This window comes from Pseudogymnoascus destructans, assembly GCF_001641265.1.
Source record: "Pseudogymnoascus destructans isolate 20631-21 unplaced genomic scaffold scaffold_30, whole genome shotgun sequence".
Classification (NCBI taxonomy): Eukaryota; Fungi; Ascomycota; class Leotiomycetes; order Thelebolales; family Thelebolaceae; genus Pseudogymnoascus; species Pseudogymnoascus destructans.
In genome coordinates, this window is record NW_020167549.1 from 24,793 (window position 1) to 51,351 (window position 26,559).

The 26,559-nt window shown below is 50.6% G+C and overlaps 8 protein-coding genes and 1 non-coding gene across 9 annotated transcripts; 3 read left to right on the top strand and 6 right to left on the bottom strand.

The window, feature by feature from the left end:
- Positions 1 to 514: 514 nt before the first annotated feature.
- Positions 515 to 862, bottom strand: VC83_08862 (uncharacterized protein; the record flags this gene model as incomplete). The annotated part of the gene is made up of 1 exon (XM_024472405.1): positions 515 to 862. One exon carries the CDS (start codon positions 860 to 862, stop codon positions 515 to 517), a length of 348 nt encoding a protein of 115 aa, XP_024320069.1.
- A 34-nt stretch (positions 863 to 896) lies between these two features.
- On the bottom strand, positions 897 to 1,481 carry VC83_08863 (uncharacterized protein; the record flags this gene model as incomplete). Its single annotated transcript, XM_024472406.1, has 1 exon — positions 897 to 1,481. One exon carries the CDS (start codon positions 1,479 to 1,481, stop codon positions 897 to 899), a length of 585 nt encoding a protein of 194 aa, XP_024320068.1.
- Positions 1,482 to 1,535: 54 nt separating this feature from the next.
- On the bottom strand, positions 1,536 to 1,995 carry VC83_08864 (uncharacterized protein; the record flags this gene model as incomplete). Its single annotated transcript, XM_024472407.1, has 2 exons — positions 1,536 to 1,838; positions 1,933 to 1,995. The coding sequence occupies 2 exons, from the start codon at positions 1,993 to 1,995 to the stop codon at positions 1,536 to 1,538; spliced, it is 366 nt and encodes a 121-aa protein (XP_024320067.1).
- Positions 1,996 to 3,077: 1,082 nt separating this feature from the next.
- Positions 3,078 to 3,968, top strand: VC83_08865 (uncharacterized protein). The gene has a single exon (XM_024472408.1). The coding sequence runs from the start codon at positions 3,164 to 3,166 to the stop codon at positions 3,650 to 3,652; it is 489 nt and encodes a 162-aa protein (XP_024320066.1). The 5' UTR covers positions 3,078 to 3,163; the 3' UTR covers positions 3,653 to 3,968.
- On the bottom strand, positions 3,969 to 5,403 carry BET4 (Rab geranylgeranyltransferase). Its single transcript, XM_024472409.1, has 4 exons — positions 5,353 to 5,403; positions 5,190 to 5,300; positions 4,431 to 5,139; positions 3,969 to 4,383 (listed from the first exon to the last, which is right to left on the bottom strand). The coding sequence occupies exons 1-4, from the start codon at positions 5,359 to 5,361 to the stop codon at positions 4,013 to 4,015; spliced, it is 1,200 nt and encodes a 399-aa protein (XP_024320065.1). The 5' UTR covers positions 5,362 to 5,403; the 3' UTR covers positions 3,969 to 4,012.
- A 119-nt stretch (positions 5,404 to 5,522) lies between these two features.
- Positions 5,523 to 8,754, top strand: VC83_08867 (uncharacterized protein). The gene is made up of 5 exons (XM_024472410.1): positions 5,523 to 6,577; positions 6,623 to 6,678; positions 6,735 to 7,068; positions 7,120 to 7,168; positions 7,215 to 8,754. Exons 1-5 carry the CDS (start codon positions 5,842 to 5,844, stop codon positions 8,494 to 8,496), a joined length of 2,457 nt encoding a protein of 818 aa, XP_024320056.1. The 5' UTR covers positions 5,523 to 5,841; the 3' UTR covers positions 8,497 to 8,754.
- A 1,040-nt stretch (positions 8,755 to 9,794) lies between these two features.
- VC83_08869 (uncharacterized protein) lies at positions 9,795 to 10,781 on the top strand (the record flags this gene model as incomplete). The annotated part of the gene is made up of 1 exon (XM_024472411.1): positions 9,795 to 10,781. The coding sequence occupies one exon, from the start codon at positions 9,795 to 9,797 to the stop codon at positions 10,779 to 10,781; it is 987 nt and encodes a 328-aa protein (XP_024320057.1).
- A 946-nt stretch (positions 10,782 to 11,727) lies between these two features.
- Positions 11,728 to 11,833, bottom strand: VC83_08870 (the record flags this gene model as incomplete). The annotated part of the gene is made up of 1 exon: positions 11,728 to 11,833. It is a non-coding gene; the product is annotated as a tRNA-Ala (tRNA).
- A 639-nt stretch (positions 11,834 to 12,472) lies between these two features.
- VC83_08871 (uncharacterized protein) lies at positions 12,473 to 26,066 on the bottom strand. The gene is made up of 7 exons (XM_024472412.1): positions 25,366 to 26,066; positions 18,027 to 25,311; positions 17,414 to 17,977; positions 17,296 to 17,358; positions 17,108 to 17,248; positions 12,875 to 16,954; positions 12,473 to 12,816 (listed from the first exon to the last, which is right to left on the bottom strand). Exons 1-7 carry the CDS (start codon positions 25,411 to 25,413, stop codon positions 12,722 to 12,724), a joined length of 12,276 nt encoding a protein of 4,091 aa, XP_024320100.1. The 5' UTR covers positions 25,414 to 26,066; the 3' UTR covers positions 12,473 to 12,721.
- Between the last annotated feature and the right edge of the window lie 493 nt (positions 26,067 to 26,559).

Consider the following 26,559-nt stretch of genomic DNA (forward strand, 5'->3'; position numbering starts at 1 on the left):
TTCTTTCGTTTGAACGGGCATTTTGTTGTAGAGGAATGTGTGTTGAAGTTGTGAGGGATAGACATGGGGAGAAAGAATCAAAAGGTTCATTCCAGGACGAGACTAAATTCGGAGAATACCCCGATAAGCAACATGCTAAGAAAAGTTTCGAGAACAAATATGGGGCGGGTCACTCGGTAGCGAAAGATTAATTCCAAAGCCGCGAAAGAAGATAGGGCTGCGAGGGTGATATCAATATTCAATTATTAACGGATCTTTCTTCACTTCTTTCTTGTTTGCCTCGCGTCCAGGATACATCGTATTATGACAGAATAAGCGGATTGTAGGTGCATCAACCCTAAATTTTACTCCCGATATCCCCTTCTGGCTTGATAACTCTTTCTGTTCCTGTCTGTCATAGTAGTAGTAGTAGGGTGATTTGGTACAAGGCTAACTATATGCTTGTCTCTAAGTGGGGTGCCTGTGTTTGGTGTATAAAAACGTGGTCCTTCTCTTGTTTAAATTCCCAGATTCATCACACGACTGAATCAATCTCCCCCACTCGTCTCCGCTTCGCGGGTCCACTGCCATGGCCATATGTCAACACTGCTTGCTCTTGATACAAATCCACTTGGGATTTCACTAAGGCTAGGCGGTCACTTAATCCCCAATCCAGGATGTTATGTAACGCTCGCCTCAAATCTCGGATGCTGTCATCTTCCTCCAAGTGATATCGCTTGACAACAGCCATGAGCCAGTCTGTCTTGCCCTCAGCCTCTTCCGCCCAGTGGATATGAAGATGTGCAGCTTCCGTATTAATAACACAGGTAAACGCCATTGAAGCTAAGTCGAGTGATGCTGAAGTAAGAGGGATCCTTGCCATTGCTTTGCGCCTCGAGTATACCATCGCCGCACCATCACGCCGCGCTTGATCCTTTGCAGTCTGCATCGACCCCGCGAATCCTTTCCATTGTATCACGTAAGAAGGGACTGATAATGCCTCCCGATAGTTCGGGCTCAAAGGTCAACAGAGCCTTCTGTTGTTGAGTATCAAAGGCACATGGTTCGAATCCATACACGATGTCGGGTTTTGGATTCTTGATGCCAAAATCTGAAGGGTTCCGCGTCTCAGTGATCGGAAAAGGGACAGAGGCCCGCGCGAAATCCTTGTCGATGCTCCAATCGAGGTGATCGAGTTCAAATGATCGGAGAGTGGGCCTATCAGCCTCTTTCCCGGAGACAATGCTGTCCTCACCGTCTTCCTCATCTGCAGGCAATGTTCGGTCTCTCTTGACGAGAAAAGGCATCAGCCGTTCCGCGATAGTAGGCTCATTGCGTCTCTGCAGCTTTGACAGTGTCTTGCTGAATGCTTGAGCTAATTCTGGCTTTATACAGGAAGCGCGTGACCCGCCGACAATTTGTTGGACAGTATTTTGTAGCGAGGGCCTTTGATCCAGCCGAACCTTTCCGGCTGCGCAATCCAGAAGCCCAATCAGGGTCATTTTTCGTCCGTCATCCGCAATTGTGTTTGTGGTCGTTGACGATCGTGACTTCCCTCACGTGGTCCTGTCTGGGGTCATTGGCAGATGTGTAGGATCCATTGCTTGAAGGTTTTTGGATGTCAACAACGTAGGACAAAGTGTTCGAAGTTGGTTAAGGGTTGGTAATGATGCGCGGCGGCGTACAAAAGCAAAATCTGTATCCGCTGCTCGACTTTCATGCCAGGGCGTCGCAAGGTCTTGTATATACCTGGGAGATGGTGGGACGTCGTGCGTTGAAGCAGAGGCGGGGGGTGTCGCGTACTGGAACGACGATGGCGACAGCGGTAGGGAAGGTGCTTGCTGGAAGCGGATTTCGCACTGTAGAAGCACAACTTAGCGCTGCTTTGCACGAGAAGAGTACCATTTAGATGATGAAGTGGTGGGAGGTGGGAGTAGAGCAAGGAGTATCTACGGAGTTTTGAAAGTCTGCGAAGGAGCGTTTCGTGGGCATTCCTCTTTCTATTGCACCTTGCATCTGATTTGGGCAATTGAAAAGGATTAACAGATAAAATATATCAGCACATCAAAGTCTGTGCGCATAGCTCTATGGTGGAAATAGTGTGTAGTCGCGCGCGCAGAGGTGAACGATGGGTTTGTTTATTAAAGTTGGAGTTCTGGAGGGTCAGGTGGTGTAACCCCGACAACAGCCCGTGGCCTCAGCCGTTCGGTGGGGCCAATGAAGTCCTGATACTAAACATCTCATTTTGCGGATTTTAGGGAGCAACGATATTCACTAAAAGCTTGACTTATAAGGCGCGTATGCTTTAGTTCGAATTAAGGCTAGGGAAGAGTGGAAAACAGCATTCCGCACCTACTATGGCCTGTTTGAATACCAAATCATGCCGTTTAGGCTTACTAACGCCCCTGATTCGTTCTAGCGCCTAATGAATCAAAATGTGATATCGACGGCAGGCACGACCGGGCTCATAACCTGTTGGAGTGTATTACGGTGACCGGGGATCACACCCAAATTGTAACTTCTGGGCAGCGCCAGCGAGTATCACAATCAAGAGAAGTATGTAGAGTAAATCGATCAAATTGAATTAATTACGCTATCTAATGGGCCTAAGTATATATTTGTAGGCTTCGTGGGCAAGCCCAAGACCCTAACAAGAAGGGCGTTGGCGCCCAATATGTGATAGGATTCGGTGGCTGCATACAGTTATGCACCACCACCGAACCCGTGAGCCAATCCGGGAACCAGGCGGTCAGAATGCTGGAAAACCGATTTCCAGGGCCAAATGGCCACCGTAGCCCATAGCCCACGTTCTATTCCCAACACTAATCGCGTACGTTAAGTTAGTTAACTTAGCTCTTTCCACTCTGGTATTTGCGTTGTAACCATGGGGATATTTGGGATAATTGGAAATCTAGTTTGTTACAGAGATTACGTTACTTTCAGTAGTTTCTCACAAATCAAACTACTTTGCTTATTGGAGCGATTTTAGAGAGAGGAGGTAAAGTAACTACTATACGCGCTTGGAGTCGCTTAACGCGTCTCGTCGCGTCCAACTATATCAAGAGGCACAGCAATTGTAATCAGATCCACAAAGTTATAGCACGTGTTTACCTTGTATATTCTCAGAATAAAATGATATGATTCAATTTCGAAGGGAATACATCTAAACTCAAAATCCGCAAAAATGGCTACAAAAGTGGCTCTCTACCCGTCACCAAAAACCGCCGAGAAGCCATTGGATAATCCATTACCCCAGCTACTCCAAACACCATCTGGGCTTGCTCTGCTGGAGATGCAAGGGACGATCAACACACCCTCTCCTCCTGTCCAAGATGAAGATGACGAGTCGAACCAGCCAGGAAGCTACGAAACGCCAATCGGTCGCCTTGTCTTTCCCGGCTACGAACCAGGGACGTCAGAAGGCGGAGCGTGGCAGAAACGCGTCTACCTCTATGTAGGCATGCATCAGCGGCTCACGGGAGAGGTCAAGAAACTACCAAAGGCTATTGCTATTATTCGGAAACGTGCACCCTCTGAAACGGAAGGCACTTTGAAGGATGGGTCAGGTGCTGAGGAGCTGGAGATTGTGGATATTGTGAAATGGAAGATCATCTTCTCGAACCGGCCGGAGCCAGTGGGAACTGCTATCGTTGACGTTGTTGTTGATGCTTGAAGATCATTCTTGTGGATGCATACTACGCCAAAGAATGGAAAGCAGAGGAAAACCGTATTCGCCAAGGAGGGGTGTGTTGTCCTAACGCATCAGCCGAGGACAAAGGGACTGGCTCAGCTATCAAGCCGGTATGCAGCGCGAATTACGGTGACAATACGCGCTGCAGCCTCATGCAAAGAACAGGTCGTGCCGCCGTCTTTAGCCACATGGCAGCAGTTACGGAGTGGCGATGAGAAGGAATGCCTTTGGAAGTGCCATAGGCGTATCTCTTGTGAAATAGATCGATGGGCTTGATAGCAGTGGCATAGAAAGAAGACTCTTGTCAATCTACCCTTGAATTACTTGAATTATTTCATAATATTAATGGTACAGAGATCTTTCCTGCTCTTCCCATCTCCCCCTCCTCACTGGGTCCAGTTTCTTCAACTCGCCTAGCCATAACTTTAAATCTTGCAACTCATCTGCTGTTAGCTGGCGTTCGCACGTACGACATATTGCCAGTGTATACTCGTATAACCCATTGTAAATCCATTTACAGTCCTCGGCACCATCCAGCATTTCTTTTAAACCGTTTATCTGGGAGTTAGCGTAGTCGATACGTTGCTCTGTGGTGAAATTTGGCAAGATAGATACAGTACGATCCAGCAGAGTAACCATAAGGAATTGATGATAGAACCAGAGGGATTGGTCACTAGCATCAGTCCAGAGAGCATTACGCATTGTATCAAATTCTGTAACGAGTCAGCGGCGAGTGTGTACTTGATTTTGACCAACATACCTTCGTCCAAAAACTCCTTACGTGCTTCATCACTTGCATTCCGCTCATCGAGTAGCCGCGGTATAAGCTGGCTTCGATTGTGCCATGCCGAAAAGTTGGATAGGTTGGTATTTACCATCTTGGTGGTGTATGCAAACTCCTCTTCCACCAAGCTCTTCCCGTTCAATGATGGGCTCTCGAGCTTCTCCACTACCATTCGGCGATACCCCCAGCCATGGAAATTCCGGCTATCTCGTACCAGCATGTAGTTGCAAAGTCCCAGCTCTTCTTCCCATAACCTCCGCGCAACTGGTACGTCTAATCTCAAGGTAGCTTGTTGGAGCAGCCATATCCGATAGTTCCATATCCAGTAGCATTTCGGCCATTGCTTCAGCAACGGCACGAGGAATGATAAATCGTCTTTAATAAGCTCAAGAGTTGTACCATTGCTCCCAGGATTCTGGGGGGGTGGGGACTGCGGGGTCTCGTTGGAGACCGCGTTGGAAGTGGAGGTAGAAGAGGGTAACTTTTCGGAGGGCGAACTCGTAGTTTTGGCTTGTGAAGTAGAGGGCTGCTGAGTCGAGGGCGATGGCCCATCCGACGATTTGGAAAAGAGTCCAGAGGTTAATAAGCGTCTGCGCACGTTCCATATTGTGTAGTATTCGGGGTTCTTTGTGAGCAGTTTCGAGGTTAAGTCGAGGACTTCTGATGTATACTGGCGCTCTTGTATCTGTTACTTACTGTCAGTATTTAGCAGGGAGACTAGGCAAATCAATATACCTTCATCTCAATCAAGTCAACTAAGGCCTGGTACTTTTCGATCTTGGCTATCTCGTCCTGACGTTGCTGTTCTGTCCGGACTGTTGCCGCTGCAATCCTTGGGACACCGTGCTGTATTTCGATTAGCCATAGGACAAGCAACTAGAGTAAAAGAATGTCATGCACTTGTCATTTTCCGTATGTATCAGTTTGACAGTGTTGTGTTTGTTCGTCCTGAAGCTCAGCTTGGATAACAGAGCAGGCAGTCGCGATTGCGATTGCGATAAGCGACGTTGTTTACGTTACCCCTCGGTGGGCCATAGAGCTATCCTGCTCATGTCCGTCCCGTCTCAACTCCTTTCCACCTCGAGCCTTTCGTACTATATCGGGTTACAAGTATACTCTACAACAATCACTATCTCTAACGGTAACGGCTTTAACAATTGACCTCCAAAGGGTCATTTGGTCCACGAGGACCTTCCACCACACCAGCTGGTGTGCTCTTTCATTGGGCTCCCCAGGGCCCGTTGGCAGCCATATCTGATAATTTCAATCATTCTTTTTCCCAGTCAATCGTTCGCTCATTGTGATATTCCATACTACATTCAGTTCATCCTCAGCGGCTTTCTTTTTCTTTCGTTACTTTCTTAGGATCTGAATTCGTCGTTCAGCAATGCAAGTTTCCCAGCCCAACGAAGCCTCTCTCCTTGATTCCTCCTCAACGTTCGAAGATTCCGGGTATGATACCTGCACCACTCGCATAGATGACAATGACTCTATAGAAGGAGCAGGTTTATGGGCGGCCGAGCAACTATCTGTCTTTGACGCGGAACCTCCATCTCCATACGCTGGTGAAGAAGCTGCAGCCCTCGATGTCGAAGCTTCGATCCCAGCAGTCACTGACGAGCCTGAAGTTGTTGATACTGAAGATCCGCTTCCGCCAGTAGCTGATCCACCTGATGTTCCCATGGCCGATGCTCTAATACAGTCAGTTGCCCGTTTTGAGGACGCATCGGAAGCAAACGACGAGCATGAAGTATTCCTGACGAGACTAAGCAGTCGACGATGGCCTTTGGGCATTTGCACTATGCCGAGACTCAACTCTAAGAATGGCACATCAAAGCTACATCCTCGGCCATCATTGTCATTCTCTGTCGGACCGAATGGAAAACGCCCCTCAGGCTCATTGAGATCCCCCGACCGGTTCTTGGCTTCAGTTGACTCTCAGGATTCTTCGGTTCAGAAGTTCCGAGTCAATAAAGACTCACAGCAGCTTTCACCTTCTGAAAAACTTATTAGAGATGACAGTGCCAGCTTAGATGCTTTCAGCCCGCGTCGGAATTTCACAACTCCAAATCCTCCTGTTGCTGCAATGAACAGAGGAAATCTTCCACCTGTTCGCCCTGGAGGCAAGTCTCCTGGCCCCATTATGAAATCACAACTAATTCATTCAGAACCTAGCACTCTCATGTTTCGACGAGATTCTACGGCCACCAATGACGAACGTCAAGTACGTTATTGCATGACCTAGCCTCAATCAAGTGAGACTATACTTACAATCTGAAGATCAGCCTTGGCTCTGTTTGGGCCGTTGGTGGGTTAGCACCACTCAGCGTCGGGGTTTCAGATGGTCGTGGTGGGTTGATGGGCTCTGGAACAAATGCTCCCCTCTATACGACATCGTTTTCGAGTGCGACATCAAAAGAGGAAGAAGACAGGGAAAAGCACGAAGGCCGTTTAGCCAAAGCACTGGACCTTGATAGGGCGCAGAGAATACACGATTTTGTTGACCATTCTATCTCGCCACCGAGGGCATATCCCCAGAGGAGAGGGTATAGTGAAATTGGCACAAAGACCACCTGGAGAGGTACAGAATGGGTTATCAGTGGCTCCCAAACCAGTGAGGATCTCCGTCACCCAATATACACTGGTTTTATCTGACATTGTATAGAAGTCAAGAAAGCAACTGAGGCCCGGACATTGCCTACAGCTCCTTTTAAATAAGTAACCACCACGTTACGCATGATTATCACTGACGTTGAACACAGTTCTTGACGCGCCTAACTTACGCGATGATTTTTACTGCTCCGTCCTGGCTTACTCCCATACATCCCATACCTTAGCGGTTGGCCTTGGTTCTCTGCTCTACGCATGGTCCGAAATGCAAGGCGTCCATTTACTCAATTCTGGAAGCAATAACGGCACTTGGTTGACGTCTATTGCGTTTTCATCCACGCAAGGTTGCAAATGTATACTTGCGTATGGGAGATCGGATGGAACCCTGAACCTCATGTCTCTTTACGACCGCGCATTGCCTCGCTTTGAGGTTCAACAACCGTGTCCCATTGCCTGTCTGACTTGGCGACCCACGGTAACATTGAGACCTTCTCGAAGCCCTCATACACCAGGCCAACTAGTTAAGACGGAAGATCTTGTTGTTGGAGACGAGGTTGGAAACGTCTACTACTATGCTGTCGAGTGGCCAGATGCCTGGGAAGTTGATCGCAATGGGTGGACGGGAGTCATGACCCTTCTTGCCCGTATTTCAGTTCACACTCAGCAAATATGCGGCCTGGCATGGTCACACGACGGATCATTGCTTGCTACAGGAGGTAATGACAACCTGTGCTGTCTTTTTGAAGCTTATAAGCTCTCAATACCTCAGGAGGGCGATCAACAAACGGACGAGGTCGTTACTTGCCTTGATAGCGTTCAGCGCACCATCTCTATTCCCCGCAACAATCGCATCCAGAGCGTCCTGATGGGGGCTGAAAAGCATAGGTGGATTCATGGCGCCGCCGTTAAAGCTATTGCATTCTGCCCATGGAGAGATGGCCTCATCGCAACCGGTGGAGGAAGCAATGACAAGTGTATCCATTTTTTCCACGCCGTCTCCGGTGCTTGCTTGGCAACTATCAGCGTTGCCGCGCAGGTGACCTCGCTCATATGGTCAACGACACGCCGCGAAATATGTGCCACATTTGGATACGCACAGCCAGAGCATCCATACCGAATTGCAGTGTTTTCATGGCCAGAATGTAAGCAGGTGGCTGCAATTCCGTGGGAAGGCGAGCATAGAGCCCTTTATGCCATCCCTTATCCAGGCGGGCCAAATGATACTCACAATGCCATTGAAGGTGGAAGCAGCCTGACTCGTACGGCACAAGAAGGTTGCATTGTCGTTGCTGCAAGCGATGAGAGCGTTAAGTTTCACGAGGTGTGGAGTGCGGGCCAAAAAGCAACTGCTGGAGGCGAGGGGTTACTCGGAGGCAGCGATATCTTAGAGGGGCTGGAGGGTATCGATAAGGAGGGTGAGGTTATTCGATGAGGGAGCGAGTTTATCCAATGGAGGGACGAGGGAGTTTATTGAATGCTTCACGGTAACGACAATATGATTATGGGGGACAGTATCAATACTTGAGCACTCTCGGACGGTTTCAAATACCCAGCAACGGAATGGGGCAAATGGCGTTAAAGGATCAGATTGACAACTTGCACTGGGCTGGTAGGAGGACAGCTACATTGATAAACCGAGAATTGAATGAAATTCTTCGTGTGCCTGACATTTGCTACTTTATCATTGACGCTCCACGTGCTCAAATAGAGTGTTGAAAGGACAAGCAGAGTCGACTACATTTACACTTCAAGTTCGTTCCTTCCTTACACAGGTAGGAAAGCGTACGTGGTGGTCGCGACTGCATTTTTCATGTCCTCGACACCCTAATATCCCACAAGTTTTGTTTTGGTGTTACTAGCTCCAAAGTCTAAATATCGGTGAAGTTTGGTGGCGCAGACTTCCTTACGTCCGCACGCTCGTGCTTCATATAAGGCAACGCGTCAATGAGGCTCTGTGGATTAAAAGGCCAATACTCCACACACTACGTACGTACCCCCACTCCTGGTCGTATACGGTAAGCTGACCACTGCAGCTTCTCCCTGGTGCGGTTTCGGAGTTTTTGTATCGACTGCCATCTCAATTGGTTGATGGCCTCTCTGTTTACCGATCGTCGCCTGTGTCACTCTGTATCCCCCGATCTGTCAATGGACAAACTCTAATATTGTAAGTTATATGCAAAGCTATATACAAGGTTATATGCTTCGACGGTGGTTGACAAGTAGGTTGACAACTGGGAGCCAGGTTTTAACACTATGCACGTCTTACCCCTTAAGTTTCTTCATGCTCGTATATGAATACGAGCATGAAGGCTCCCAGCATATTTTTTATGCTCGTACAAAAAATATGCCGGGAGCCTTCAGTGGCTATGAGTGACAGACAGGGACGGGGGCCCTGCGCCTGGAGCGACGCATGCCTCAGAGCAGCAAGTTTTACCCCGTATGGTTGTCATGGTTCCGCATTGGGGACTGGATCTGGGGCCGACGTGCCAGGGCTGATTCCCTCGGGCTGACATTTATCTATACGGCGCTACAAAGCTTACGTTTCCCCTTATCGTCATTATCCCCTCAAAAAAAATTGGCTGCCGTCGCTGTTTCTCATTTGTTATAAACAATTTTACTGCTTTGGAGCGCTTTGGAGCGCTTTGGGGCTTCATGGGCCCTGTGGTAGCTACTCCGTATAGAACGGGACACGAAGAATGAAACTGGACGGCGCACCCTCCATGAGGCGCTATGGAGTATCCAGATTTTAACGCGACATCGGCTGGCGGTTTTGTTGGTGACGCTCAAATGCTTAGGCCTCATTGCGAAGGTACGCACGCCAGCACGACTACGAAACTGCCAAGGAGGAATCCCTCTGCCGCAAATATTGGCGCAACAGCGAAAGAGCGGCGCCACAGCGAACTTCGCGGCCACGACCGCGGGATGGAGACCCGGCGTACGATACGTCAATTACCCTCAAGACACGAGCCTGGTGATTGTGGTGAAGACAGGGGCGACAGAGGCCTTCTCAAAACTACCGATGCTACTACTCACCTACCTCTCCTGCGTGCCACCCGAGAACGTCCTCTTCTTCAGCGATATGGCGGGGAAGATTGGCAACTTCGCCATACACGACTCTCTCGACACAGCGACGGCGGATGCCACGAAGGACAACCCGACTTCGACCTATACAATAACCAGAAGGAACTGCGCCAGCTGGGCCAGAACATGGACTTGCTGCGCACTGAGTGGAATAGCGAGGCGGCGTGGCGGTTGGACAAATATAAGAATCTGTACACGGCGCAGAAGGCGTGGAATCTGGCGCCGGATCGCGATTGGTATCTTTATATCGACGCGGATACATATATCAGCTGGGCGAACTTGTCCCTGTGGCTTGCCACCCTCGATGCGACCAAGCCGCTCTGCTTAGGCAGCCAGGTCGATGTTGGGAGGCCGCCATTCGCGCACGGTGGCAGCGGATACCTCCTCAGCAAGCCGGCTATGCAGCTACTTGTCGGAGTCGACCGCAAGTCGTTGGCGAAAGAGTTCGATAAGAACGCCACGACAGCGTGTTGCGGCGACCAAGAGTTGGGCAGAACGCTGTTTAAGAAAGTTCTAAAAGTGCAGAACGTGCGGCCAGTTATTAACAGGAAGAATCCAAAGGAGTTTAACTTTGGACCTGAGCTGTGGTGCACGCCGGTCGCAACGATGCATCATGTGGGAAGCGAGGAGGTCTAGGATATGTGGGACTGTGAGAACCAGAGGAACTCGACCAAAGCACGTCCATCCATGCCCCTTTCTCGCACATGCAAACAGACTGACAGACATCAGGAACCCCTACTAATGGAAGAACTCTACTACACCATGATCGCCTCCCTCATCGACTGGGACAACCAATCCCCCTTCGACCAGCTCCGCCCCGACCCCATCCTCACCCAACCACGTCGGCGACTTCGACTTCTTCCACCACGACCCCACCAAGTCGTACAACCACTGCCGCAAGGCCTGCGAGAAGGACCCGGCTTGCTTCCAGTTCGTGTACTCGAGGAACTCATGTAAGGTCGATACGGCGTTTAAGTTGGGGAAACCGAGGTATCCAGCGAAGGCGGAGGATGGGGGCGAGGAAGTCAGGTTCCAGTCGGGGTGGTTGGTGGAGAGGATTCAGAAGTGGATTGATCATAATTCGACGTGCGGGGCCGGTGCGGTATGGTGTTACGGGGAAGGGGTATTTTTACCATTTATATGCCATTTAAAAAGCGAAGCCGAGGTAAGGGGCTGGCTGGCTGGCTGGAGCGATATTTTGATCACTTTTGGCGGGGGCGGGTGCCGGGTGGTGTATTACGTATTATTATCATGAGATATCTGTGGAACTTTGGCTGTGAGAAGGGAGAGAATATTAATATCCAATACAATATAATATAATATCATTACAGCTACCAGCTTACTCTGGCGCTGAAAGGAAGCAACTAGACAGGCGCAGAAGTTGAAAATTAATTTCACCGCCCAAACAAAGGAAGCATAATGCCCTCACCCTTTCACCTCTCCCTTTCACCTCTCTCTTGCCTTACTTTGTTAGCACACAAACTACAAATAACAAAGATAAAAAAAATCCCATCGTCCTTGCACATGAGTAAATCCACAAGCTCTAAAGATAAAAATGCCAAAAAAAGACAAAAAATAATTTTTGGAGTGGCAGGGGATCGAACCCTGGGCTTTTCGCATATAAGTATCATGTTAATCCGAAGATTAGGTAATGCAAAGCGAACACTCTACCACTGAGTTACAACCCCATTTTTGATAATTTATGCGTTTTATTGTGCATGATAAGCCCTACCCTCGCTAGTTTCTGCACCGAATCGCACTTGAAGGGCAATGTCGTCACGTCTCCGTCTGGTGCTGTTCATGGGGATGACGGGGGTTTCAAAAATAACGATTACAGACCTAACGTGGATATGATATATTTATTAATACACTGTCGCTGCCCAAATAATCACTACAGTAAACTAGAGTGCTTCGTTTTGGCACACTTGGGGATTTGTATCCAGGCTTCGTATATTGAACCGAACCATAGTCACTCCCATTACTCCCATTTCACTCGCTTCATTTCACATCACAAGCATCAAAACCAAGAAGTACGCTCAAGTCTTTTTCGACCCAAAGCTCTATCTATCTACTGTACAATCCGACATCCTCAGCCCAGCCTCGCGCGCACGTAACCCCATATAAATCAAGCAACAGGTTCCGAACCGTAAGATCTCCACTTCTCACCATCCATCCCCCATCACCAACCCATACAGTTCCAATCCCGCCTGCTCCAACCAAACCTCCGCCGAGCTCTCCATCCCATCGGAATGAGAAGAAATAAGCTGCGATTCATAAATGTACCTAAGTAACCCCCCCAACCCCCAAGCTCCCCCTTCCCAGCCCCCTCCACTACTCTATCGTATCACAACACGCGCGTGCCTCCGATCCCCCTTTCCCATTCCCAACGCAGAAACAGCAAAAACAATTAGTGCATTTCTTGTGCGCCTGTAAATGCGTCGAGTTAAACGAAACCAGGTCTCATGCCAAATTATAAAAAAAAAAAAAAAATCTTCCTTCTCTGGTGTTTTTGTGGCGAGCGAAAATAAACGTTGAGAAAAAAACGGACTATCTGGCCTTTTTGTTGTTGCTGCCTTCTATGCGAAACCAAAGTACTCGCTTCCCGTCGTGATGGCTGTGAGGACCTGTTGGCGGAGCATCTCGTAGCTCTCGTACTCTGGGAGATCAAGCTCTGCATAATCTGTTAGCAACTATATCTAAAAACGAAGCAGTGAGGAATTGGAACTTACGGTTAAAGCAAGTATGCGAACTTGGCAGACGATCCTTGTTTCCATAATCGCGATGGATGTTGAACCTGCTGAAGCCGTTCATACCCTCAAGCTCCTTGAAGCCGTTGAGAGGAACCTTAGACGTGCCGGTAACGAACTGCAGCATCTTGGCTCGCTCTTCCTTGTCAAAGGAGCGGATGGCGCGCCAGAACCATTGGATCTGCGGCGAGGAAGCAGTGTAGTTGTGATACTCGGTGGTTGCCTTCCAGTCGTCGACATCGATCTCTGGGAGGCCAGAGATGAGCAACTCGAGCTCTTGCTCGTTGAAGATAGCGACCAGCTCAGCGGGGATGATCTCGTGGAAGCCCTTCAGGAAATTATCCAACTGCTCCTGGACTGATCCAGTAAGCCTGAACTCCACCATCAAGCGAACGTACTCGTGCTTGTTCTCCTCCGTTACGGGGACGTTGCGACCGTTCTCGATCAGATCCACGGTCTCGACAACGCCAAACTTGTCATTGTCAACGGAGAAGGACTCGCTGATGATGTCGGTGATATCGTTCTCCAGCATCCAGACAACGGACTTGTAGTACTCGGGATCGAGCGACTCCATATCCTTGACCGACACAGCCTTGCCCAGAATTCTCTTGTAGACTGCACGACTGAAATGGCAATCCAGGACTCGGCCTTCGTAAAGGGCCTTTCCAATGACGCGACCAATGAACTTGAAGAACATGAGATGTTCGGGGTTGATGCTACTCGTCAAGTTGGGGTGGAAGGTAGTCCTGTCGGAAGACACTGGAATGAACAGAGCGTATCCAGGGTCGAACATTTGTCTCGATAGCACCTGGAACCATTCTCGAGTAACACCACCAGCATCCACTCCCTCTTCACCGTGGAATCGAATGCTCAGCTTGCCAAACTTCATCTCATCCCCGCTCTTGAAGTACAGAGACTTGAAAGAGTCATGGAAAACCTGGTCACGACGGACTGAAAGCTGAAGCGGCGGGTACGACTGGCGAGCCGGGTTGTTGCGGTTATGGATGCTCCTGTTGAAGTAATTGCGCTTGTTGTCAAACTCAAGTACCTTGGGGTTCTTGACGAGGAGCGAGAACGTCCCGCTCATGAGCTTGGGCGTGTTGCGAACAAGATCGTTGAGAATCTTGCGGTGCTCTTCCGTGAAGGTGAAGAACAGGCTCTCCATGCGCGACTCCGGAACGGGGCTGGTAAGCATGTTATCCTTGCCGCGAAGAGGCTGGTCCTTCAGTGTGGTGTTCTTGCAAACCACCATCAGGGACTCGATCAGTGGAAGCAGAATCGTAGCCACATTGAGCATGTGATCGCGCTGTCTGATGGCGCTGAGGCAAGCGCTAAGCTTCTCCCACATCGGGCCAAAGGTAGAGTTCTCGTAAAGCGTGGCTAGGAGATCTTGCTTCTCAGTCTCGGCAGTCTCACTTCCAGCTTCGGCTTCAGCCGTGGCATCCTTCCTGGCATGCTTTGGATCAAAGAGATGATCCAAAGCAGTGAGGACACGGAGTAACTTGTTCTGGTCTGATCCTGAAGGCGAGAACTTGGTAAGAGCCACACCCTGAAGTTCAGTGCTGTTCGAAGCCTTCTGAATTTGTGGGAAGAGCTCCTCGAGGTCCAGAAGAATCACTTCGCCAAGCTCTTGTGCTTTGGCGATAAGCTCCTTGCCAAACACAGCCTTTGCACCCGGAAGGCACGAAAGGTTCTTGATGGTCGAAAGGGTCTCGCGGAAGGTCTTAGCGCTACACTCACGAGCAACGAAGATGTTGATCACGAGCTTGAGGTTGCCATCCGGAACCACAGGGGGAACGAATGGTCGCACTTTCTTCTTCTCAGCCTCCTTGGTCTTGTCATCAGCCTTATCAACCTCAGCCTTTAAAGCATCGGCAGTCGAAGCACCTGCCTCTGCTGGTGGATCTTCCGTAACAGCTGGTGCCGGACAACCGGTATCCATGTTCTCTGCTTGTTGCTCAGCAGGCCCCGCCTCACCTTCACCTTCACCCTCAGCGGGCTTCTCCTCCGCCTTCTTGGCAGCCTCGTCAGCCTCCTTCTGTTTACGTTCAAAGGTCTGGAGTGGCGCCGTGATGCGGCTCAGTAGATCCGAGAGGGACTCCATAACAGGCGAGCTCTCCATGATCAACTTGCGATCCAACAATACCAGGAGGGAATTCAATGGGAACTTCAGCGCCTTGGTATCCTTGCCCTTGCCCTTTCGGCTTGCGTTCCGCTTGAGACCACTAACTGCGGACTCATGCTCCGTCAAGAAAAAGGACGGAACATGCAGGTTAACCTTGCAGAGGTAGATCAGTGCTCCAAGACATTGCTGGACGACCATCAGTGGCGAGATATCCGTGTTCGGAACAGTTGTCAGTGCAGCCAGTCCCGTCCCAGTGTTCTTCCTGCTGAGAGACAAAGGCGTCTTCGGGTCCTTATCTTTAGGTTGCTTGGCCCTCAAAGATAGGTGCGCAAAGCTTCTCTCAACAGCCGTCATATCGGCACTACCGTCCTGCAGAATATGCAGAATAGTGCTAATGACTTCGCCTCTGTTGTGGCGATTCTCGGAGATATTCTGGAGAACCTGGTATAGTGTGTTCCGCAGGCTGTCCTGCTGGAAGATAAACATGAGGCGAAGTAAGGTCGCAACACCAGGTTTGTCGAGCATCTGAACAATGCTGCGACGGACAGGCTTGACAATTTCGCCACCACTTGGATGCCCTGGTCTCGCTCCATCAAGCACGCCCACGCGAGTCAGACCGCGGAGCGGGTGACCGCCCATGGAAGCGCGTGCCTGTGCGATATACTCCGGAGGCAATTGAGCCAGTACATCCTCATCTTGCTCCGCAAGTACCTGGGCTCTCAAATCCGCAGGTAAGGTTGCCAGAATGCTCGCCGCATCCATCTCTTGCGGCACTAGAACCGGAGCTCCATTCGCAGCTGCTTGACGACGAGCCTCGTCGCGCTCGCGGCGGCGGCGATCTTGTCTCTCTTGCTGGATAATCTCAGCGCGAATTTCATCCGGCAGGGCGTTGAGGAATTCTTGATCGATCTCCGATGGCGGTGCGCCAGTAGCAGCAGCATCCGATCGGCGCTGAGCAATAGCCCCAGTAATGACTTCCTCTCGGAGCTCCTCTGGAAGAGCATCAAGGTAATCAAGGTCAATGCCCAAGTCCGTAATATCAAGCGTGCCGTCGCGGAATGGAATCGTCACGCGTGGCCTATCTTCAGTAGGTGCACCTTCACCCTCTTGCCCAGCTGCAGCAGCCTCGCCAGACTCTACACCTTCCATTGGCTGAGCATTCTCACCTTCTTGGGGTTGCTCCTCGGCCGGGGGAGCAGCCGCCGCCGCAGCAGCAGCCTCCTCAGCTCTGGCCCTCTCTTTCGCCTCACGTTCCTCTGCTTCTTTCTTCTCCTTGGCAGCCTTCTCTTCAGCTTCCTTCGCCGCCTGCGCGGCCTTCTCCTCATCCTCTTTCCTCTTCTTCTCCTCGGCCTCCTTCTTCTCTTGGATTGCCTTCTTCTCCACCTCAAGAGCAGCCGGGACGACAACAGCCATGAGGCCCATAAGGACTCTCAAAGCCATATCCGGATGCCTAGGGCCAAACAGTAATCTAGCCTCTTCGCTCCATCTCGTCGCCGTCAATTGCGTAGTGAAAGTGGTAGCAGCGCCAGGTTCGGCCGGTCCAGGGCCTCTCTCATGGCCGCGAGCCATCCCCGGTCTCATCCCACCAAACATGGCCTGGAACTCTCGGGCATCGGCTCCACCAGGTCCGCCAGTGACATGGAAATGGAGGGCTCCGCCGTTTCGGCCGGCGGTTGGAATAGCGCCACCAGGGAATGGTAGTTGAGTGAAGAGATCGTTAAGTATGGCAGCAGGGCCGCCTGCCTCAGCTCCGAAAGGTCCACGTCCCACAATATTGAACAGAGTCTCGCGTCCGATGAATGGTGTCGATCCCACAAGACCGGCATCGCCGCGGGCACGATCGCCGCGCTGGAGGAGTGGGTTCGTTCCGTCGTTGTTGTCGCGGGGAGTTGGACCGGGTCGGTGCGAACGATAGGAACCGCGGTAGTAGTCACGTACTGCTTGTGGATTAGTTCTGTCATACGGAGCTCCTGGGGGCAATAAGTGGGATAAATGTCCGTGGGAAATGATTTGCTGCAGCGTAGCTTGGAGGCTGTCCAAGCTATGTTGCAAATCCCGATATTCTGAAATTGAAGTAGGGTCAAACATACCACCTAGCGGGTCGCGCTGAGCACCAAAAAAGTAGGGTGATGGTTGCGGTGCCGCGTGCGCCCGAGGGCCTCTGTGCGAGATGATCATCGGAGGTTCTTGCTCGTCGTTCCACTCAAAGGTAAATGGCATTCCTGGCTCTGCTACTGACAAAGTTAACATAATCTCACAACACCAGCGGTATACGTACGTTGGTACTCCTCGTACATGTCTTCATCGTCATCCATATCCTCTTCTTCTTCATCAACTTCATCTAAAACTAATTAGCATCGTATCGATATTAGCTTTACGCGACCAGAATACCATACCTTCTTCCTCATGGTCATCGTCCAGATACTCAATATCCATATCTGGGTCTCCACCGCGCTCATCTTCAATGCGTTGCAGCAGGTTATCGATTTCGCCATGGTGATGAGGATCCCCACCGAAAGCATGGACGAGACGGCCCAAGGGACCATGGCCACCAGCATGCATTGCCTCTTCTTCTTCTTCAGCAGCCATGCCCTCGTAGTCTTCCTCCTCGTCTTCGTCTTCGCTCTCCCAGTCTTCTTCATCGTCTAATTCGGCGAGCGGATGAGGGTTTCCTTCGTTATCGATGATTTGGACGCGATCATCTTCGTCATCCTCGTCCATATCATCGTCTTCATCTTCATCATCCTCGTCAGAAGACCCGCTCTCGTCGTCATCTTCATCGTCATCCATAATGACCTCGACGTCCATGCCATGGTCGCCATCAAGGCCTTCTATCTCACCCATGCCCTCAAGCTCCTCGTCCTCATCGCTGATGTTATCTTCATCATCTTCGATGGGACCATCTTCATATCCTTCCATCTCCTCTTCATATCCATCCTCATCATACATCTCCTCGTCATCTAGAAAAATTAGCACTAGTAATCCCCAAACCAAGAGTTCAAAACTTACCATCTTCACCCTCAGACGACGATTCATGGTCACGATCAGGCTCAAACATGCCCAGCGTAGAATTCCTAAACAAATCAGGAGTCTCCTCGCGGTCGTCATCAACATCAGAAACAGACGACGCTGACGCGATTTCATCCTCATCATGCTGTCCAGGCGTCAAAGCCACCTTGCCAACCTCGCTCAGTTCAATAGCCGTCTGAGTAAGCGCCTTCAACGGGCGAAGAATATGCTTAACAGCACGCTTGGCGCCCGGGAAATTAAGGTCGATATCAGCAATAGATGCGGTCAGGGCACCAATGTACCCCTTCTCGAACATAATACGCTTGAGCTGCTGTTGCGAGCGGATAGTAACATTTGGATCCGATCCGCCGCCGATATTGTCCTTCCCAGCCATGATGTGGCTCATAAGATCAGCCAGCGACAACATGCGGGAGTACTTGATGTCCAGAGGCTCGGTAGAGGTACTAGCTTCCCTGTATGCCTTGATGATATTCTCAAGGACGAATTTGCGGACGAAGAGCAAATCAGGTTCGTCATCAGAGTCGGTGTTGTCACGCTCCCTATCCAGGATCTGCTCGCCGGTCTTGCTCAGAAGCGCGGTAATTGTCGAATCCGCCCATGATGACGTGTAAACCTTCTTGCGCATCGTCAATGTCTCGCCATGGTCCAGGCTACCTGATGGAATCAGATCGAAGAGCAGGTAGTTGACTACATTTGAGCGTGGCTTCGAAGGCGTCGCCGCGTGGGTCGGAGCATTTCTCTTGAAGTTGATGAACTCAACCTTAGTGCGGTTATAGGAGGCCAATAGCTCGGTAAGACATTGAAGCAAGAAGCAGCGGTAAATGTAAATTGGGTGCTCCTCTGCCTTGAACTCTGGCTTCGCCTTCTTCGTCTCGGGCTTTGGAGGGTTTGGTGGTCTTATCTGAGGTGCATCAGAAGCCGATGTTGATGACGATTCAGCACCTAAGGTGCTTGGTGTCGTGGTCTCAGAAGTGGTCGCTGTTGTCTTTTCTTTGTCTTCCGCAGGCGCAGGAGCTGCAGGCTCCTTGTCTTCCACGTCTCTATAGTTCAAGAGCTCGCATAGCAAGAAATATATCACTCCATCGGGATTCTCAACGATGGGCACCTTGTGCTCAACAGCCTTTGATCCCTCAGCAGCCTCTCCCTCAGCAGTCTCTGTGGATGGCTTGACATCCTCCATCGACAATTCCTCCGTAGGCTTCAATGTAGGTAAGACCGCATCCTCTGGCTTTCCTCTACGGGTACGCTTATATTTGTCTTGAAGCTCAATCTGTTGTCTACCTGGCTGGTCCGCCGTAGTCGTAGTCCAATTCACCAGCTTAACCATCTCATTGCTGACCTCTACGAACAGCTCCGGCTGCCTCACAACCAAGTTCGACATGCTGCGGAGATACAGCGTAATATCTGGGTGGCGCGAGCTTCTGCTCGAGCTGGGGTCAAGGAAGACCTTGATCTGCGATCGCATAATCTGCTTGATAGTCTCGTCATCCTCGACAATGTGGCGGAGAATGAGCATCAACGGACTTTGAATGCGTGGCGTCGCAGCACCGGCAAGTTGCTTGGCCATGACGAACAAGCGCTGAATGTTCTTCTTCTCGCCCATGGCAACAGCAATATGTCTAGCGCGGGTCAAGATAACCAAGATGCGCATAACGGCCAAGGCAAGCGACTCATCCTTTCCGATGCGGGGAAGCATGTCCAGGATTGCTTCGAACAGGGTAGCTCTATCCTCAGTAGATACGACCAATTCGGGTGCCTTAAGCACAGGCTTCTCAAGGGACGCAGTCTCACTCGTCGGGATCTTCCACTCAGTCTCTCTCGGCTCCGCATCGTCACTGAGGAGGACCTCAACAATGAGCAAAATATGGGCCACCCAAGGCGAAGATTCCTCAGACTTGTGGTCAGGCGACAGCTTGACGAACTCGAGCAGGTTCCCAAGATTGGATTTCAACTCCTCCAACGAAGCCTTGTAGAACTGGGGGTCCTGGAGCATAAGAGCAAGCAGGTGGGCATACGAAGCGATCTTCTTCCCCACCTCGCGAACATCGTCACTGAGGAACGAGGTCAGGGCCACCACCAAAGTACCGCCCATAGTTGCGCGCATCTCTGCTTGCTCGGGCGACTTGTCGATGACCGTGGTGATGAGGTCGGCAATCTCAAAGGTGAACTCGCCATGTGCATTGATAACCTCAAGACAGCGCTCGATAAGATTCGATCGGATCTTCAATCGCTCGGCGTTCAGGCGCTCAACCGTAGGGATCTCAGGCTGGTTCTCCAAGGTCTTGTCTGACGAAGACGACGATGGCTGCTGGTTGGGAACTCGCTCAGGCAGATTGGTTTGCTCGCCGCCTCCGGAGATGGCAGCAAATAGGTTGCCCGCCTCCGCATTCTCGAGGGTTCTATTCATATTCTCCAACAGCATCTGCTGCAGGTTAGGAGGTACTGATGCGTGCGGCGAAAATTCTTCCGGCGACTGCGCCGACGCTCCATCATTGGGCGCTTCGTTGGTTCCGTTACCCCCCTGTGCGGCACCCTGGTCTGGTGTTATAGAGCCTGTAGACGGTCTTGTCTCGTGGCCAGGAGCATCATCGGGACCAACGTTTGGATCGATATCGTCTTTTCTGAATCTATTACGGCCACCAGATCTCTCGCTGAGTTGCGCCTTGCAGTATTCCAGTGCTGAGGAATAGCTGTTGTTGCAGCGGAACAAGGCCTCTACCGCCAACTCTTCGTCATATTCGGCGGCTTGGAGCTTGACGAGATTCTCTCTGTTGACTCTCCATTTCTTCTTCCCTTGTTTGGACGGCACGATCGCCTTGTCACCGTTTCTAAATGCGCCCTCCTCCAAATCGGTTTCCATAACATTGCGAATGATGTCGATGAGTTTGTTAGGGATGATCTTTGAGCCCTTCTCGACAATGTCTGACTCCCAGAGCTTCTGAACGGCCGGCAAGATCGCCATGCGCATTTCAAGTACGAATTGTCCAGCCGAGAAGTAGTTCGGGCTGTTTCGATCTCTGTCGGATCGAGAGTGCAGAGTCGTGCTCTGGAAAGATTCGCCAACATTCTTTCCCGTTACGAGCGGACCGTAAAGTTCGAGGATATGCTTGATGCCCAAAGTTGCCAGGTCATTTCTCAGAAGAAGGTCGACATCGTTGAAATTGACGGCCTTATCCGCATTGTTCCTCACTTCCGCATCGAACAGCTCAAGCATGTGGTTAATCGTGTTAAATCCACCTGCCTTCATGAACGCTTGAACGACGATAGTGATGCATTCCTGTGGCTTCTCAGCCGTCCTCGCATTATTAACGAGGATGTCCTTCACCGTCCGCAACATCAGGACCCAGAACGTGTATGTTTCGCTTGAACTCTCGTCGCCCACCGATGTCAGCTCAGACAGAACTGTCTCGACAATTGCGTTTGCAATCGAAATGTTGCTTTGGCGTTGGAACGAGTCAGGGGTTCGCTTCGGAACAAGGCCCTTCCCAATAACCTGAAAGAAGATAGACATAGATATCGGCATCTTGCCGAGGAGATAGTGTAGATTTTGGAAGTTCTTGAACTCGGGGCTATGCTTCTCTTCGGTGGTGAGTGTCTTAGTTTGATTTACTTTATGAATAGGGTTCTCAGCACCAGAAGAATCGGTCACCAAGGTGGCCATTGGGGCAGTTCCCTGTGCTTCCGGCAGCAAGGAATGCAGCGCCTCCTCGGTAGAATCAATCGTCGGGATGAGCGGCTCAGGCGCATCATTCATGAACATCTGGACTGACTGACGGCCAGCACGTCTCCAATGCCTCGGAGCAAGCCTCATCAACTTGAAATCCTCCTTGATACTAGCGGCAAGGATAGCGCCAAGGCTCTTAACCAATCTAACGTAGTAGTCCGCGAGATTCATAGAGCTGAAGCTCGAGGCCTGGTTGCGGCTGAAAATAGGAGAAGAAATGCACTGACGCAGCGCCATGCACAGATTCTGGGCTGTCACCATAGCCTCAACCAACGATGTCCCTCTCGCCAGTAGGATATTTTCAGTGCGATCATCAGATTGCTTGCAGCCTTCGATGAACTTGGCAAAGTATGCCTCTCGACCTTTGTGCTGTGTGAAAGGCGTCAACGTATCTACGGCAGCTTGCGCTCTCTTCATCAAGGAAGGTACAAGGATGTGTGCCTTCTGTTCCGCGAGAAGGGCAATGACTGTGTGCATATTTCTATGCGAACGCTCATCGGAAGGTGAGTTTGGCAGGACTGGCAGCTCGGCCAAATCCAAAATAGACTCGACCCCACCATTCTCCATGAACAAGTTGCGTACCCCCGCATTGTTGAACAGTTGGGTGAGGAAATTGGCGACGGCTGCAATGTATGGAGTCACACTGTTCTCGCGATCATCCTCGGCCGGTATCACAGGCTTGGAAACCTTCGATGGCTCAGCTGCCTCAGTAGAAACGCCAGTCATCTCTACATCCGCATCTGTGTCAACGGATTTTCCCTTTCCTTTGTCTTCGTCAGAACCCTCACTCAAGAGGCTGCGATCAGCGACAACTACGTCCCCATTTGCGTTGGTGACCAACAATTTCGCGCCAAGCTTCTCTCTCTCGGTCCTAGTCTTGCACAGGTGGCTCACTCTAGCAACCATATCCAGGACGGCATTTAAGATCGCGGTTTTGAGAGCTGGATGATGGCGAACCAGTTCATCAAAGGTTGAGCCAAGGGAGGTAGCAAGATTGTTGGTATCATTATCGAGCACCTTGACGTGAGCAGGGCTTTCAAATATCTCAAAGAAGCTTTGAAGGGCGTTGGACTCCAAGAACATCTTCATGCCAGCATTGTTCAGGCAGATGGCACCAAAGGCCTCTGGAACGATAATAATAGCTTCAGATGAAGGCATGATGCCGCGGGCCAGAGGGCCGGGCCGAGGAGCCTCAAGCATCTCCTTGGTTGGAGGATGGGGGGTTTCGTCAACGACAACTGAAAAGATGCTGTCGTCATCAGTTTGCGCCGGGGAGCCTTCTTCATTGGTCGACTCAGGTTGAGGCGCACCGTCCTTGGGTGCTGGAACAGTTATCTCGTGTCCCAGAACAGCCTCCAAGACGGCCTTGCTGAGACCAGCCTCGGCGATAATTGCAAAGCTAGTCGGCTCGTTGTTGATAAAATCATTCAGGATACTGACTGCATTTGTCCACACTGAGCTTCCGAAGATTTTCGCTTGGCTAATAATCTGTCGAAGGCTTCCAAGTAGTTGTGGAGAGTCAATCAAATTCCTAAGAAGGCGGTCAAAATTGCCGCCATAACCACCAGCCTGGTTCATCATGTGGTGAATGAACTTAAACAGCCATTTGATAGACTGCTGCTGGTAGTATGGGATCTCGTAATCGATTGAAGGCGATCGGTAATCCGCAGGCATACCCTCGGATTTGCTCGCCACTTCCGTAGAAGACTGGACTTCATGGACAATCAGATTTGAAATAGCGTCCAGACCGTCGGCATTCGCCAGGACTTGGAAGGCGTCCTTGACATTAAATACGATAGCATCTAGGAAGTTGAGAACTCGGGGGTAGCTGCCCTCAGCAACTGCGGTGCGCAGCGTCAGGACCTCGACCAGAATGGGGACGAGGCCGGCGGTTACCAACTCGTTTCCAGCCCGAGGAAGCGTGGCTACATGTGAGAGAAGTGCAAATAACGCACTGTGCCACTCGTCATTTTCGGTGTGCTTGTCGCCTGGCTCATCAGTCGCCATTTCAGCGACGGCCTTCCTGACAATATAGAGGAGAACTCCATGGTTCACATTCGTATTTAATGCCGTGCACACATCCTGGTACTTGTGTTGATGCTGGGCAAGGCCTTCAATGGCATTGACAGCGATTGTCTGGAGAGACCTCGGGATTCCCAAGTCTCCTTGGGCAGGTGGGTGGATCAGCTCCGCCAGTTGATAGATGAGCTGCTGGCGACGTGGCTCGTCGCTATCCTGCTTTAAGACCTTCTCCAAAAAGCTAGGCTCAGGGTAGATATACGCCAGGTTGGTAACGGCTAAAAGACGGACGGCAAGCATCTGCCTCCGGGTATCCAAGGAATGGGATAGGGCCTTTGCAACTCTTAATTTGGTGAGAAGCGTGTATTTTGATGCATCCGGTACACTTGGGAGGTATTCTTGAAGCAGCTCCTGGACAGAATGTTCGGAGACTTTGGACGCCGGAATGTCAATCACTTTAAGGCTCGAGGTCGCTTTCTCCTCTGCCGGCGCTGCGGCTGGCAACGTAGAAGACCGACTTGGAGTTGCCGGAGCTTCTTCGGGAGCTGGAGCCCTGGGGGCTCGATTCCCATGTTGGTTGCCGAGCATCGATGTGCGTCGTACCGGAGTAGGTGTAACTGGTGCAGCCGATGCATTATGAGTTGCCGATGGTGGTGCCTCTTCCCCGCGTGACTGAGACTCGTAATATGTAATGCGCACATCACCCCATTCATTCCAGTCTACCTCCGCGGAAGTTTGTGACGATGTTGATGCAGCCTTCCTGCCCTTAGGACTTAGATCAGGAAGCGTTCCGCTCCTGACGAGGGAAACCAGATCATTCGCGTAGCTGGTGCTCGTAGTGGTCTTGCTGCCTGCTACAGGAATGCTGAAATATGCTTTATCTTTGCCCTTCGCGTTCGGCGTGACAGGTGTGTTCGGAACCGTGGGCGCAGAGGTCTCCGTTGAGGTAACGGTTCTTGAGAATGGCTGAGAGAGCTGCTGCACCTTATCTAGGTCTATATTGTAATGATTCGCAAGGAGTGTCGCATTTGTCTGTCGGTGGGAACTTGCGATCCTTCGGAACGTCGCCTGGTAGCGCTGGGCCAGCTGTGTACCGATCTGAAGTGTCGCCGCAAGTAATGACAGAGAAGTGCTGTTGAGAAGATCGCTCAAGTGCGTGCTGCTCGAATATATGCTTCTATTGCCGCAATTCTCGAGTAATATCCTAGAGAAATGCAGAATTCGCTCTATGACCTCTCTATCGCCTTCCGGGCCAAACCCAGCTTCGGAAACCTGCTCATCTGTCGCGCCGCCCTTTTGCAGGAGCTCGCATCCAAAATCTTTAACCTGAGGGCCATTGTTTAGTGCGTAAGTTGCGCAGAAGGTTTCGAGATCGCTGTCGAATCTATTGAGGAGAGGGATCCAGTGGTAGAGATCACCTCTGGGGAAAGGCCATCGGGTTGGGAAGTCGGCAAGAGCTTGTGGGAGGGTGTGCCATGGTGCTGTCGATGCGTTCTGCACAAACGATTGGATATACGGCGACTAAGGAAATGTCAGCTCATCCTGGGTTGAATTTCAATAGCATATAGAACGTACCAGCGTCTCCTTGTGCTTTGGTTGTATGGTCTTCAGTATCTTGACCATGGTGTTGACTGCTGCGGTAACACCGCAATTTGGGATATTGTTGTCCCCCTACACTGCCTCCACATTGGTCCAAGCTGGAGACAGCTTTGCTGATATTCGAGGAGCGTCCAGGTCGGACAGCTCCAACGGAGAAGTGAAGTGGCAAGGGTGTAACGTTCGAGTTGTCGAGTCGGGTGGTATTCGACGGTGGCGTCGGGTATCTAGAAATTAGTATAGGAAGGGAATGTATTACCTGATCAAACTAAGGTGAATCTACAGCACCCTGCAGGTGCTCAGATCGGGCTGGTTTGGTGTTGATCGTGCTGTGGCTTCAGCAAACGGCAGTGTTGGTTTATCGTAAGTCGAAGCTGGTATCCTTGCCAGGTTGCGAAAGAGAGGTGGAGAACTCCTCTCGTAACTTGATCGAGGATCTTCGATGGATGAGGTTGTAGTTAGGAAAGGTAAATCAAGACAAAGAAGTCCAGAGCTGTAGTGAGAGAGATGGGTTGTAGAAATTCGATGTGAAGATGCGAGGCACGGCGGATAGAAGGCGAGGCGAGGTATTCCAAGCTCACCCACCCACCGGGAGCCGCTAGTTTTTTTTTGGAGACGGCGGCGGCAGGGCGCTTATCGTACAACAACTTTAACGTTTAGTATTTTCAGTTATTTTGTTCTTTTACTTCTGGAGTCGGCTGATCTGCAATGTCACTTTTTGGTCCAGAAAAATAGTAGATGGCAAAATAAATTAAATCAATATTGCAGTGACTGTATTTGGTATTCTACGTTACAGCTCGAAAAGGTGATTTTTTCCTTTGCTACCCAATGCCGCTTTCTGTTTGACGGGTCATGCATCCGTAGGCCTAATCAAGGACCCTTCGGGTGACCACGTCATGCTGTCCTTCACGAGTTTAATGGGCTAGGTGTAGCATTGGGAGTTGGACAATGTAGCATGTGCTTCTTGATGATTCCATGGTATCGAGACGGGTTATCTTAGATTCGGGGTTCTGGGGATGTATATAAAAAATGGGCTGTTTTATTATTTTATCATAAAGTTATAGGTTACTCCGTAAGTTACGTTAGTTAAGTTAAACTTGAACGTTATGTAACTTATGGAAAATGAAATAACGGAAACAAAAGATTAAATGCAACAAAAAAACCCTAGCTATC

Excerpts from the sequence above, each read along its gene's own strand:
- BET4 (XM_024472409.1), bottom strand. Across the intron at positions 5,140-5,189 it reads TTGACTTGATTGAGATGAAG|ATACAAGAGCGCCAGTATAC; the intron begins GTATATTGATTT and ends AGTAAGTAACAG. Across the intron at positions 4,384-4,430 it reads TAAGGAGTTTTTGGACGAAG|AATTTGATACAATGCGTAAT; the intron begins GTATGTTGGTCA and ends GACTCGTTACAG.
- VC83_08871 (XM_024472412.1), bottom strand. The coding sequence starts at position 25,413 with ATGGTCAAGATACTGAAGACCATACAACCAAAGCACAAGGAGACGCTG. Across the intron at positions 17,359-17,413 it reads CGATGACCATGAGGAAGAAG|ATGAAGTTGATGAAGAAGAA; the intron begins GTATGGTATTCT and ends AATTAGTTTTAG. Across the intron at positions 17,249-17,295 it reads CATGTACGAGGAGTACCAAC|CAGAGCCAGGAATGCCATTT; the intron begins GTACGTATACCG and ends CTTTGTCAGTAG.
- VC83_08865 (XM_024472408.1), top strand. The coding sequence starts at position 3,164 with ATGGCTACAAAAGTGGCTCTCTACCCGTCACCAAAAACCGCCGAGAAG.
- VC83_08867 (XM_024472410.1), top strand. The coding sequence starts at position 5,842 with ATGCAAGTTTCCCAGCCCAACGAAGCCTCTCTCCTTGATTCCTCCTCA. Across the intron at positions 6,679-6,734 it reads CCACCAATGACGAACGTCAA|ATCAGCCTTGGCTCTGTTTG; the intron begins GTACGTTATTGC and ends TACAATCTGAAG. Across the intron at positions 7,169-7,214 it reads TTGCCTACAGCTCCTTTTAA|AGTTCTTGACGCGCCTAACT; the intron begins ATAAGTAACCAC and ends GACGTTGAACAC.